General features: G+C 46.2%; 1 protein-coding gene across 3 annotated transcripts in view; it reads left to right on the top strand.

The window, feature by feature from the left end:
* Positions 1-13,425, top strand: part of Sil1 (SIL1 nucleotide exchange factor) — a 265,209-nt gene extending 251,784 nt beyond the window's left edge. For all 3 annotated transcript variants that reach the window (XM_042692039.1, XM_042692037.1, XM_042692038.1), the window contains 3 exons: positions 7,873-7,969; positions 8,372-8,536; positions 12,897-13,425. In XM_042692039.1, the coding sequence (XP_042547973.1) occupies positions 7,873-7,969; positions 8,372-8,536; positions 12,897-13,253 (619 nt within the window). In that variant the 3' untranslated portion in view covers positions 13,254-13,425. The remainder of the gene's footprint in view (positions 1-7,872; positions 7,970-8,371; positions 8,537-12,896) is intronic.
* Positions 13,426-14,806: the final 1,381 nt, after the last annotated feature.

Here is a 14,806-nt window from a genome sequence, read left to right as displayed (position 1 = left end):
ACATACAGAGGCAGAGAGGATAAGGAGGTTGGAGGGCAGCATTTGGTTTCCCAACACACACCTCAAAACTGATTAGAGAGAAAGGTCTAGAAGTTGTGGAGCTCAACCCAGAGCCACCCAAGGGCCTGCTGAAAGGGTGCACTGCTTGTAGATTGGAGCCTGTACATTGCTCAGGCAGTATCCCTGGAAATTGTCTTGCTCTGAGAGATCTAGCTTACGTGGCTCTCCCCCAGCTCCCAGCATATGTGATACAGGTGACCTAAAATCACATCTTCTCTGTGCTCTCTATAAACTTGATCAATTTCAGTGTGCAAAAAATTTCCCATATGCTTTAGTCTAAATTTCTTTCTGCTTAACCTTGTTACTCCTACTTTTCTTCCCTTACACTGCCTGAAACAATTACACAGACATTATTTGAATAATTATAGGCCACATACAATTCTCTTTAGCCTTCTGTCTTCCATATTCCCTACCCTGTGGTCTCCCTTTAGCCCATCCTAATTAGCTTCTTTGATCCTTCCTCCCAGTTCTCTCCTTCTAGCTTGTTAATTACATTTCTCCCCCATGAATTAATTCTTTCTGTACTACCTTTGTCTATCTAGCCAGGGGAACTGAGAAGTAAAATCTAGGGCCACTCTGAGAGAACTGGTAGATTTATCATGGTCACCCTTAACAAGTAGCCCCTCCCATGTTTGAGAAGGTTGAAAAAAAAAAAACCCCTGGCATTCTATCTCTTAGCAGAAAAGAAAAAATGATTTTTTTGTAGTATAAGACAACTATTTTAATGGTCAGTATTTGCTAGAAAATTGATATAAGTTTACTGTTATTATTGATCATTTTAGCCACACCCCTAAACCCCTTTTGCTTTCAGATAGGTTCTCAGTTTTTCACAGGATAGCTGGATATTCCTGTTTATGCTTCCCATGTAGGTAGCATGACAGGCACAGGCCACTGCACCCAGCATTGTATTGATTGAGATGGAGTTTTATGAACTTTTCTGCCCAGGGTAGCATCAAACTATAATGCTCCTAATTTTGGCCTACTGAGTAGCTAGGATTCCTAGTTTGAGTCACCACATCCAGCATATTTTTTTTGTAGTGGGGATTAAACTCAGGGCCTTGCTATTTAGGTTTTTTGAGACAAGTTCTTGTTATGTAGCCCAGACTAGCCTTGAACTCGATCTTCCTGCCTCTGGAGTGTTGGGATTACAGGCCTATGTCATCCTGCCTGGCTTATTATATATCACCTTTCATCATCCCCAATAATCTGGTGAAATGAATGTTGTTATTAATCCCATTTAACTTGAAGAAACTAAACATGGAGGTTTATTAACTCTAGCTTACAAATAGTAGAACTAGACTTTGGTCTAGAACTTGGACTTGGCTTCTGGTCTTTGATTGCAGAGCAGAGCCTCTTTATTTACTCACTGGATTTGAAGTACAAATCATTAGCTTTTAGTCTATCAAAAGACCACCCACCCACCCACCCAACCTTCAGTTACTGCCAGCTTCTACTCTCACTACAGAGGAGGCCTTCAGCAGTGAAAGAAAAAGGAGAAACTGGTGCAGGCACAAACTGGTGTGGTACTGGGTGTATCTGAGCTGATAGAAATCTGCTTCTACGAAAAACAGTGTTCTGATAAATTCTTGAATTGTTTGAATTTCAAACTCGCTTTTCTGACAATTTCATCTCTCAAGTTAAAGAAGCAATAAAGGAAAAAAAAAACCTCACTGAAATCATTGTGAGAAGAAAGAAGGATTTGTTTGGTGAAGTGAGCTTTGGAGAAACCTTAGCAGAAAGTGTCATTAGAGAAATGGGAGAAAGTGAAAGTCTCTGACTCTGAGTTTTGAGGAAAGCAGATTTTAGGAGGTCCTAGAAAAAGTAGATAGGATTCTGAACAAGAGCTGTGACTCATAGTCTGAAAAATGAAATGTGCCTAATAGAGCCACAAGTGATTATGCAGAATCAATAAAGGAGATACCTAAAAAAGACCTGCAGGCTACATGAGAAACAATCAAAATTTTCTTTAAGAGAAAAAGAAGGGACCTGTAACCAAGAGCAAGCAGAGAGGAAAGGGACCAGCCTCTGAGAACACTGTTAGGAATACCAGATAGGTGAGCTGCGAGATGTTATGAGCAGGAAAAGAGGACCCAGGCAGCTGATGTTCAGAGTGAAAGAAATGGCATGGAAGGAGCTAGGCCATCTGCTTCAGTCAGACAGTGACATGGAGCTGGTGTTCTCCCTTCTTGCTCTGTTTTGCCCCTGCCTTCTCTTTAAGGAGAATGGACTTCTGATGAACCATATGGCTAAGAAGAATTAGAGACCCAGAATGAGAAAGGTATGACCAAGCCACTGGCTTCCTTAAATTAGGGCCTGAAAAGTCAAATACTAACTGTGAGTTTAAGAATGTCATGAGAAGAGCTGGGCACTGGTGGCTCACGTCTGTAATCCTAGCAACTAAGGAGGCTGAGATCTGAGGATTGCAGTTCAAACCCAGCCCAGGCAGGAAAGTCCATGAGACTATTATCTCCAATAAACGACTAGAAAACCAGAAGTGGTGCTATGGCTCACATGGTAGAGCACTAGCCTTGAGCTGAAGAGCTCAGGCACAGTTCCCAGTTCCCAGGCTCCGAGTTCAAGCCCCACCACCGACCAAAAAAAAAAAAAAAAAAAAAAGAATATCATGAGAAATTGTGTGTGTGTGTGTGTGTGTTTATGTATGCAATTGTTATGGAATTATGGGAACTTAGAAAGGGGCAAGTCAGGATAGGCAACTGCTTTAGTTTTGGAAATACTGCAAGTATTTTAGATGTGTTAAGTATTTCTGAAGAGAAGAGGTGATGGCTTAGAAGCTAGCACAGGTTTTGTAAAATATATGTCTCATAGAGTAGTTGCATGATTAAATCTATTCATCTTCTTTCCTCCCTATCTCTCTCATAAGAAGAACATATCAATCTTAATTTAAAAACAAACAAAAAACAATTTGATGAGTTGCTAAAAGCAAACACATCCATATAGTCACTATTTGGGTTCAGAAACACAACATTGTTAGCACCCCAGGAACCCCCTCATTTTCCTTTCCACTTTTAATTTTCTTTTACAGAAAGATTTGTTAGTCGGAGATAAGGCCAATGATAGAACCACAAAAGTCTGTATTTCAGGAAAACATTTGACAGAATCTCCTAATACTATAATGAAGACCCACTGCTGATTAATTCAAGGAAATTAGAGAGTCGAGATGATTATATCCCATAGACTAAATAAGAATCCACAAATTCATACTGATGCAAGTGAGTGAATAAGGAAAATTTGTTATTTGAAGTAGAGTGCTAGCAGATAGAGAAGCAATAGAATTTAGGTCATCATCATTTGACAGTCTCACTAATAATTAGGCAATAATGTTAAAACTAGTGAGTGAACATTTGATAAGGAACAGGCTGGCATACTATCTCAAACTCCATACAAAATATTTATTTCAAAGGAATATTTTCATCATAGTGGCAAATCTGGCAGTTACCTTCACAACCAAGATTTCCAAGTGAATTTGACCAGTCTTGGGGCTGGTTGACAGCATATGTCCCCTGACATGATGTACTGAGAAAGAAACAGTATTGTTTTATGGTATTCCTGCCAAAATGCATAACCACAGTCTAATCATGAGAACACATTAGACAACCCAAACTGAGGTATGTTCTACAAGTGGCTCACACTCTTAAATATCAATGTCTTGTAAGATAAGACAGTACTGAGGAAGAGTTCCAGACTAAAGGAAATGTGCTACTATCTGCATTGTATGGACCTTGGACCCAAATTATTTTTCTGAAAAGGACATTATTGGAATCAATTATTGTGTTAAGGAAAGGAATATTCACTTCACTTAGATATGTCATGAGGCCTTGTAAGAGAGCACATCCTTTTGATGTGAGTCCAGTGTCCTGTTGACATGCAAGGAGTCCTTCGGGCTGGATGGCTGGTGGGTACAAGTACTGCATGATTTTACCTGAACCTTTTGCTAGCTCCTGTCTAACCTCTGCCTTATTTCCCATTCCAGACCTCTTCAAGGGCAATCTTTTCTCATTTTTCTTCTTTCCAATTGAATCACACTCACTTTTCAGTACTTATTCTGATTTTCCCCTGAGCATAGTTGTATACATACCACAGTGGCTCTGTGATCTATATAGTGGCACAGTATCCCACATTCAATGTACTCCTTTTGCTATCTCAAAATTTCTAATAATCTTCTAACAAAGTACCTTACATTTTTATTGCACTTGAATATAAAAATTGAAAATTATATAAAATCTGAATATAAAAACTGAAAAAGAAGCAACGCATCTTAAATAACAATGATGGAGAATGTCAGGCTCCGGACCTATGTCCGGAAGTATTCTTAACGTGCCTCTGGCCCAGTCTGGCTACCCCCTAAAGCCATTTCTTCTACTCCGCTCCTTTCCAGCACATGCTCAGCTTAGCTAAAATATGACTTTGGACCCTTAGCAGATTGCCCATAATGCTGTCACTCTAACCTAAACTGTTTGGTTTTTGCAAATGCAATCACTTCTCATTTCTACAATCTACTCCCATCCTCCTTGCATGCCTGTCCCTAAGATTTACAGAGTAGCAGCTGCTGTGGTCCCTCTTCACACAGACAGCTGAGCTGCCCGCTGATTGTGAACATCCCAGTAATCCAAGTACTAATGGTATTTATTCAGCCCGGCTGGCTTAGCCCTGAACAAGGTTTATTCTCATTTATCGTGTCAGAGATGAGCTACGTTCTTAATATCCCTCTGTTGACTTTGAGCACATCAGCATCACTGATGTCACCAAGCCAGGCTCCTGCCTTTCTCCATTCAGATACCCAGCTGTCAGGGCACCCATCATCTGACAACAGGATGGGCCCTTTCCAGGCCTGGGCTGAAGCTCTCTGGTCCAGAGCCTCTAGGCTGAGGAGGGATAGAGCTGGTATGTGTGTGGTTGAGACATCTGTGTTCTCTAGGATATCATCAGCCCTTTGTATAGCAACCTCACTACAATTGCAGTCTTTTGACCACAGAATTGACTAGCATTTTGGCATCAATTAGCCATTCTGTCTTTAACCCAAGGTTGTCTGAGCTCTGTCTCCCCTTTCAGGAAGTCATCAATAGATTTGCCCCAGGTCATCAGCTATTATTAACAGTATTTTCACTAAAGATCTTCCAGGAGCTTTATATATCCTTAGACCTCACTTTGATTGTTTAAGAATCTCCCTCCACTCACACAACCATGAACACTGAAGGTTAAGCTGCTTAGAGGAAAGGGTCTGTTTCTGGGGGTAGGATGATATCTGGCAGATTGAACGGGAAAACCCCAGCTTATTTTCCCTGCCTGGATAGACAGAGGACTAGCCATCTGTAAACTCAGGCCTGGTCTTTCCCATCCTCTTCCCTCAACCCTTCCACTGGGAAGCATGAACTAATAATTAAATAACTAATTAATAGGTAATAGCTAATTAAGCCAATTAATAACTATAAACATTAATAAAAATATAAATAATAAATAAGTGAATAAAACAATAAATCTAAATAAAACTAATAATAAATAATTAACTAGGTCATAAGAACCCCGAAGTGAGTTTCAGACTTAGTATAGACACCTTATTTAAGTTCATTGTATAAAAAAGGCCAGTCTGTGCTCTGCCATAGGTCCACATGGGGCTCATATATCCTGTTTTATTCCCCTAGCCCTTTAGGACTTTGCTGCAGGAGAGAGAAGTGGGTTTTATTGTCTATGGAAAGTGGTTTCGGCAATTTATGCAAGATCTTCAGGCTTTACACCTCCTGTGTTCAAAATGTATAATCTCCTACTCTAAATAGATTTCCCTTCTTTGGGAAAGATTGGAGTATGTCTGAGGAGCAGAGGCTGTGGTTGGCATTGCTGCAGGTAGCTCCTGGCTCACACTGGCCTACTTTTGGAAGAAGAGAACCTAACTTCTCTCTGTTCTGTTTCCAGTGTATAAATGGAAGAGTTTTGGTTACTCAACCCTGGGCAGTTTACTGAGGCCATGATGCTGGGTTCTGTGATGGATTTTGCTTGCTGTTTTGAGAGGGCCTTGTCTCCACTACTTCAAGTGCCCTCGGGGATGAAGCTCCTCCGAGGTGCTCCTTGAGGCTGTGTTGTTGGACCTTGAAGACCCCCCTTCTTTAAGAGGCAGCATTTGACATTTGTGTGAATTTTAATGTGTGGGTTTCTTCTCTTACTAGATCCTGCTTGTTATAGGTGAGCATTCCTCAATTACATGATGACAGAGACAGCGCTAGTTAGCTCACATAATGATGAAGCAGCTACTTTTCTTAATTTGTGAGTCATGGGAGAGGGTTCACTCCCAGGTCCCCTACATTGGGCTACCTGCCTGTCTGTAGAAGAACTGTCGGCCTCTCGTGCCCTGGGACTCCAGCTCCCTCCAGACTGTTCATCAAACACAAAGGCAGAATTGTCATGGGATGTGCAATATTCTCCCTTTCTGGTAAGGGGATGCTAAGATTGCAGAGAGACAAAGCCTCCATTCTGCAACAGGAAAACTTGGGTTGCACCTGCTAAGTTTGCTCTCAACCTTAGAGCTGGATCCTGGTAGGAAGATAAGGTACAGGCCATGTCTGAGAATGACCTGGCCCCTCATTACTCCATGTAGCCAGCTTTGAGGGAGTACTACACGTCAGGCCTCTCCTGTGGGCAGCAGTGCAGTACACTGCCTGTCTTTCCCTTCTTTTTCTGAACTCTGGACCAGGAATCACCTCTTTCCAATTAGTCTTTGCTTCCCTATGCCCTGCTGCCCTGTTTGGGACACTAGAAGGACACTTGCTTAGGGGTTTGAGGTATAAAGGAACAGGTGCTTTGGGGCTTCCAGAAAGTTTGTGGCCCTGCCTAAGTAGGAAAACTAGAGTCTCCCAGAGACTGTGGTAGACTGGCACCCTTTGGCACCTTCTATTTTCTGGGATTTCCCCAGTGGTTTGCTGAGTCAAGGACTCCTGAGCTTGCCTGAGAACCCGACTACATAGGTCTTTATACCTAGTGCATGCTCCTTAATCATTAATGTGATCTTACTAAGCAAGGAACCATCTTGCTGGAGTTGCTACTCATGGCCTGGCAACTGCCTAATAGAAGGCCTTTCTTTCATCCAGAGGGACTAGGCATGAAATATTTGTGCCTGGGGCATCACTTCCACCAGCAAGCCAGGGTTTTTAGTGTTTTAGTAGTGTTGACACATCTATGATTGTGTACATGTGTTTATTCAATCCCTATTGTGAAGGGCTTCTTCTGGGCATGGAGGGTCTGGGGTAAAAGGGAGATGCTGGGTAGTCTTGTGTGAAGATCTGCTTTGGAGCTTCAGAGGCATCATGGAGTTCATGCTTTCCACCATCCTTCCTTCTATCTACCATCTGTACTAGGAAGAAGAAGGGGCCCCTGCCCTGGCCTCCAGGAGCTCTACACTTAGAGGGGACAGTGCCATTAGTCACTGCCTCCCAGTGCATGTCATGCCTGGGGTCCCAGGAGAAGGACCATACAACACTGGCATGGAGCACTGAGCCAGGCTTCTGGCAGTAGGGACCCTTAGTCACACCTCTGAATGCCATCTCTGTGTGAGGAGGACCTTCTGGTGGTAGAGGTGATGTACCTTCTAGATCATCCAGCCCACTTGCTGCTAGGGAGCCAGCTGGCATGACCCTATAGCTCAGGTCCATACTCATTCATCTGTTTTTGCTGGTGGGAACTGCTCTTTATGCTCCTTGCCTTTCTCTAGGGATGGCAAGTGGTGTCAGCTCCATAGCCGCCCCCCATCCCCCGATCATTAGTCCATGCAGAATGGTCATGCTTTCCTGTGTTTTCCTCCCCCAGCAATCCAAAGGTCCAGGTGGAAGCCATTGAAGGGGGAGCCCTGCAGAAGCTACTGGTCATCTTGGCTACAGAACAGCCTCTCACTGCCAAAAAGAAAGTAAGTTTCTGCTCCTCCCTACTGTCTGTGCCTGGCACACCTGTGGGGCCTGAAAGGAAAGGCTCCTTTCCATGCATGCCATCCTTTGGGGCTCGATGGCATTGGGAAACTCAGATTCAAAGCAGATGGCAGTATGCGTGGTGCCTGGAGACCTGGGTGCAGCTGTGGCAGGATGGCCTTCAGCCCGATCTCCAGGTTCCTGCCCTGGACTTCCTTTTGTCCACCATTTGCCATATCTGGGCTCAACCTGGGCTCACCGTCCTGGGTTATGGAGTGTAGCTGGACCCATAGCTGTTGGGGAAGGGGCAGAATGAGCTGAATACATCACTGGGGCAAACCTAGCTACCTCTTTGGACCTTGGAGCAGATCCAGCTCTATGTGACCCTCATGTGTGCTTCTCAGGTCTTGTTTGCACTATGTTCTCTGCTGCGCCACTTCCCCTATGCCCAGCAACAGTTCCTGAAACTGGGGGGACTGCAGGTCCTCAGGAGTCTGGTGCAAGAGAAGAGCACAGAGGTGCTGGCTGTGCGCATAATCACCCTGCTCTATGACCTGGTCACTGAGAAGGTGAGTGCTGGGGCCTACCCTGCTTCCCCTCACTTTGCTATCTTTGCTGGATGTTTGCCTCTTGCTGTTTGACCTAGGCCCCTTTCCAAATCTTTTTCATCTGTCTTTTTGCCCAGATGAATAGCTGGATAAACAAACAGGTGGTGGACTTCCACATCAGGGAAGATTCCTATAGGATATATCATCTCAGCTGAAACTGATGGCTGGTATGGGGAATGGAGATGCTTTCTGTGGTCAGAGCTAAGGGCTCAGGAAGGAGTCAGTGTGACTGAAGGCAGAGAATTGTGGTGCTGAGGAGCAGGGGGTGCAGCTTTGAAGCCTAGGAATCATCAGAGCAGCCAGGAGACCAAGGAGCAGATTGGGAATGCTGACTTTTAGCATTCTAGAAACCCAGAGGTGCTTCATCTGGAGCTTTAGCTCTGGACAAGAGGTTCAGAATGGCTTCACTTGAGAGCACTAGGGACCCCAGGCTTGCCACCTGGGAGGAGACTCTTTGTCCATCCCATTTGGGTCTTTGTAAGCCTGAGAAGCATCTTAATTAAGGGAGAGAGAGAAGAAAGGAGAAGCAGCCAGACCTGGATTCCTCACTCAGCTACTGTAGAGATCCTTGGGCAGGGCACTTAGCTGCTCCCCAGAACAGCTGGCTGCGGGTTGGTGGAGCAGGGCCAGAGAGAGCTGAACCTTTGGGAAGCTGCAGCCTCCATTTTACCTAGTATGAGCTCTGCTCTACCCCTCATAGCCCGTCATCTTTCCCAGCAGAGGACTGGGATATGTCTCACTGCCCTGCTCTGTCAGTCTCTCCCCTTCCTGCCTCAGCCTGTCTTGTCTCACAGCCTGCTTCTGGTCTCTCCCAGTCCAAGCTGTAGAAACCCAGATTCTCAGAACAGCAGGCAGCCATGTGGTACTCAGAGCCAATTAATAAGGCTTGGGCACAGTTAACATTCTGACAGCGGGCCAGCGGGCCCGGAGGAAAACATGTACATTGGCATTTTCTGGGAGAATCGGATCCTTTTTCTCTGGTGTGCCCCTACAACCCTTACATTGCCAGAACACTACCCCTGAGGACGGTTCATCAAAGCTGCCCTGAGCTATGGGGGAGGTTGGTATCTTCTCAGTAGGAAGAACCTGGTATCGTCATTGAGAACAGTACAAACATGGTCATCCTCCTCAAGAGAGGTCAGAGTTCCAGCCTGAGGGCTTCATGGCTACTGGTACTTGAGGCCATCAGAGGTCACTGCTCTTGTGTTTGCTTAGGAAGACAAACCAGGGCAAACCTGGGATCCATAGCTGCCTGTGGGTGAAAATGTCAGCCTGCCTACAGAGGTGCTATGTATCTTAAAAGCATTAGTGTGGGGATATGGCAACTGAACCAAAAAAATCCTATGGGGAGTATGTGCTACCCATTTGAGGGTTGGTCAGGACTCAGGCTTCTTTTTTTTATCTAATTTTTTTATTGAGATTACTTGATTACATAAATTTCACAGTAATGTGAAATAGTGATTCTTAAAGTTACAAACACATTTTAACCTTCACAAGGCAAATTGTCATTTTCATGGTCTATAAAGTTTGTGAATTCTATGAGCTTTTGAAAATACAACTATTTATTCCACATCAGGTGATATTTACATTTCTTTCCTTTTGCTTAGTATAAGCTGTTTCCCTCTCATTCCCTCCCTCCCATTGGTGCCTTTGAGTTGCTTAGTTCATTTTCATCTATGTCCAGTGCAGCTGATGGGCCCCTCTGTTATATGTGTTCCCACTTCCCTCTGATTCTGTATCCTCCTCTAGCTTCCCTCAGATGTATGCATATATATATATCTATATCTATATCTATATATATCTCATATATGTGGTCAAGAACATGGAATCATTTAGCAATGATACAACAAAATGAGTGGATGTCTTTTGTTTCTTGAGTCTTGTTTACTTTGTCATATCTCCTTGCATTTTGGCTTTAGCATCTGCATATCAGGGAGACCATGTGCCGTTTGTCTCTTTTCTCTTGGCTTACCTTGCTCAAAATGATTTGCTCTAGCTCCATCCATTTTCCTGCAAATGCCATTATTTTGTCCTTTCTAATGACTGTATAATATTCCATTATATATAGGTGCCACAATTTTTTTTTTTTTTGGTTGGTCGTGGGGCTTGAACTCTGGGCTTGGGCGCTGTCCCTGCGCTCTTCAGCTCAAGGCGAGCGCTCTACCACTTGAGCCACAGCGCCACTTCTATTTTTCTAGTGGTTTATTGGAGATAAGTCTCCCGGACTTTCCTGCCCGGGCTAGCTTTGAACTGCGATCCTCAGATCTCAGCCTCCTGAGTAGCTAGGATTACAGGCGTGAGCCACCGGCACCTGGCTAGGTACCACAATTTTTGTATCCACTCATCTGTAGTGGGGTATCTGGGTTGTTTCCATATCTTGGCTGTTGTGAACAGTGCTGCAATGAACATGGAGGTGCATGTGTCTTGTATCCTAGTTCCTGTTGCTCAGGGTAGATGCCTAGGAGTGGTGTGGCTGAGGACCCAGGCTTCTTGAACTTAGCCAGGCTGGGCTCACCAAGGAATCCTGACACCTTGACATCAAGGCTCCTGCGAGGTGGGTGCTGACCTGGAGTGTGGGCCCATTCCCTCTGGTCTGCTCATGGACCTGATTCTGTCCATGGTTCTTCCCACAAGTGATCTACTGCGTATCCTCATCCAGTGCTGGCTAAGGAGCTGGTTTGTTAGATAATCTCCCTGTGTATATACACTGAGGATCCTAGGTTCAGGGAGGCAGCTGCAGTGATGCTGAGCGCTAGGGGGTCAGGAACCATTACTAGAGTCAAGGCCATGTGGTAATGTGTATGGAAATGATAGCTGCACCCACAGAGGCTCTGAAGCCTTTTGGAATAGTAGTGACAGGTGATAGAAGAGAGTGTGAGGACTAAACCAGTCAGGGGAAGAGCCAGTGGGACCTCAAAGTCCCAGTCTTCGTCATCAGAAGTGCCAGGATGGTGAAGTTCCTAAAGCTGGCAGCACAGGCTTCCAGTGGACAGGAGGAAGATAGAGTGGGAGTGAGTGGTGAGGGGCACTTCAGATGACCAGCAAGGGGCTGGACACTTGGGCAGAGGCAGGGGAGAGGGCTAGGTTGTGTTTAGAAGATGGAAGTTTGCGGGGTTTGTGGGTATAGTAGAAAAGGACTACAGTGTTCCTCTGTTTTACCTGTCCCTGGCTACAGAAGCCTGCCTCCCTCTGGCTTTGCCTGCAGCCCTTTTTAGCCCATACCCTTGAGCTATCATGGCAGCCTCTTCGTCTTTGCCTGGCTTTCCCTCTTTCCATTTCAGGCCTCCTTATTCTTTGTCTCCCTGGATGTTGGAGGCAGGGCTTTCCAACTTACTCTTGCTTCTCAGAGGTACAGTTATTACAGCTCTATGAGAAATCGCTAGTCTCCTCTGACATTTGAAATAAGCTGGTAACTTTCCTGGAAGCTTGGCAGGACTGGTTCTCACCATGCTCTGCTGAAGAAGCTGAGCTTCTGCACTTTACAGACTCAGGCCAAACATGTGATTCCCTGCCCAAACTTTCCCTAACTCCCCAAGCCCAGGCCCTAGCCTGGCCCACAGGCCTCCCTGCTGCTTCAACAAGAATGATCTGCCATTTTTTAAACATAAGGTGGACCCAGGCCTGTACGTGCAGTCCTCTGGTGTGACTGGCATAACACCCTGTTTTCTGTACACTTCCCACTTACTAAAGATGTCATGACCCAGAGTCATAAATCTTCTCCATCTGCCAGGCCCTGACAGTCACCCTGGCAGTCACTGTTCAAGGGCCTCTAGTGGAGCAACAAGGACACGACAACAACACTGATAGAGCTGACATTTGGGATTGCGGCACTTGATGCAGAAGCTCATGTTTGTTGACTGTGGCTGTGTGCCAAGTACTGACTGTTACTCATAATTCAACCAATGTTCTTCTCCCTTTTAGAGATGATGGTCTTGGGTCTCAGAGAAGCTAGGTGCCAATGGTGGAGCAGGGATTTGAGTCCAGCCCGTCTGTTCCTCACCATACTGCTAGATTTATCTCACTGTGCTATTTAGGAACTTTTATTCTCCTGCTATACCTTGGGATCAGAGACTTGTTTCTCCAGCACCTGGCTCAGTGTCATGAGTGAATGGATGGGGGAGCATGTATGAAGCAGGAATTGTCTAGGCCTTTTCCTGGGAGGTCCTTAGAGGCACAAAAGCATGGAGAAAGTGAGTGGACCTCACAGCTCAGCCTCATGCTTTTGCCTCTGAACAGAGGAGCCATCTGATGTAAGTTAACCATTCTGTGTGTTTTCTCCCAACAACCTTTCCCTTCTGGCACCTGGCCATATGGTGGGCAGATGTTTGCTGAGGAAGAGGCAGAGCTGACCCAGGATTCATCCCCAGAGAAGCTGCAACAGTACCGTCAGGTGCACCTGCTGCCAGGCCTGCGGGAACAGGGTTGGTGTGAGATCACTGCTCACCTTCTGGCACTACCTGAGCATGATGCCCGTGAGAAGGTACTACAGACACTAGGTGCCCTTCTGGCCACCTGCCGTGATAGGTACCGTCAGGACCCACAGCTCAACAGGATGCTGGGCAGCCTTCAGGATGAGTACCAAGCACTGGCCACCTTGGAGCTTCAGGAAGGTGAAGATGATGGATACTTCCGGGAACTGCTGGCTTCCATCAACAGCCTGCTGAAGGAGCTGAGATGAAGCTGGTCTTGACTACAGGACTAGACTACAGTGCTGCTAGGGAGGCCAAGGGATGCCAGCATGGGTGGGCTCTTCATGGGACATTGGGTGGTAGGGAGGACTTCCCTACTGGGACATGGGCTTTATCTGAGCAGGGCTGGCTTGACCATTAAATGGAGACATGAAGGCCTGATCCATTTCTGGTGTGTCTGTGAAGACTAGGTTCAACCATGTCTGAGGGCTGAAGACTGTGCCTGTGAGGTCTGGGGGTAGTAAGTGTACCCCTGGTGATGGGCTCCAGGTAAGGCTTGGGTGGTCGGCCCAAGGCATTCAGTATCAGACTTCCTAGAATGGGACTGGGCTTAGAAGTAGGAAGTCTTTGATTCTTTTCAAGGCAGTAGTTCTGTAACTTTGAAAAGTCACTTTCTGAGCAAAGAGAGTGCCTTTAGCAACAAACATAAGGCATAAAGCACTAGGCTCCTTATCCAGGGTGGGAGGGGAGGGGGAAGGAAGGGGGAGCCTGGGGATCATGTCAGTGCTGCTGTCCTCATGCTTAAGGAATGGTTTCAAGGTCACTGGTCCTGGTAAGGCTGCTTCTCTGTCAGCAGGTGGCCAGGCAGCTGTTGGAGCCACTGGTGCTGGGGCTTGGGTGTGAGAGGACACTGGGTGTGGTTGGCAGGGCACTGACCCTTAGGCGTGGGCCTCATTCTTGGGAAAAAAGTGATCTTACAGCTAGTGTTGGGAGCACAGACAGTTCAGACCTGCCCAGCCCGTGAAGCAGGGCAGAGGTGTTTCTCTATTCCCCTCTCCTGTATCTAGGTAGGAACCAGGCCAAGCCCAAGGAGGAGACCTCCAGGCAGGGCCAACCAAGCCTGGCAAGTCTGGAACCCTCTCAAGAGAGGCTAAGCACCAGGCTGGGAGCCTGCACAGGTTACCATGGCAACGCTTGCTCTGGGCTTTCCTGATTTGGATGCTGGTGAGTTTGTTTTTCAGCCTTTCCCAGTGCTCCAGAGGCTCATGCCTGCTGGCTTAGGCAGCCTCTCGTGGCTCCTAAGAAGGAAAGTCAGAAAGGCCAGTCTAGGGCAGCCTCCTCTCTTTAAGACTAGCTTGTAGAAATCTCAGTTTCAATGAGCTGAGGTGAAATGAACCCAGAAAAACAAGGGGCAAGTGGGTGGCCTCATTCCTTGCAATCACTTTCTTGACTCTTCCCCTCAGCCCCTCCCCTGCCCACTTCATGCCAAGATGCCCAGAAGGTGTGTGTGTGAGGAGCTGTGATGTGTCAGAATTCATTCCAGAGCAAGAGGGAAGCTGGAGGCCCAAGCGGCTGTTTTGGAGTAGTTTACCAGGGTTGGAAGCCTGGGGTTGGGCATAGTCAGGGTCAGACTGCAGTCTGCCAGTTCTTGGACACCTTTGCCTTGGCTTTGACACCTTCTCACAGCCACAGAGGTGTGTTTTGCAGGGGAAGGAATGTGGTTAGTGTGCTGTCTGAGCTCACAATGTAGTGCAGCTGGACACACTGCACCAGCCACCAGTTGTGGAGGTTTATGTATGGCCCAGGGGGAGTGTCCAATTAG

The sequence above is a fragment of the Dipodomys spectabilis genome, unplaced genomic scaffold (assembly GCF_019054845.1).
Source record: "Dipodomys spectabilis isolate Male_0828 unplaced genomic scaffold, ASM1905484v1 ptg000147l, whole genome shotgun sequence".
Lineage (NCBI taxonomy): Eukaryota > Metazoa > Chordata > Mammalia > Rodentia > Heteromyidae > Dipodomys > Dipodomys spectabilis.
The sequence above is the reverse complement of the archived record's forward strand: the minus strand, read 5'-3'. Positions and strand labels throughout refer to the sequence as shown.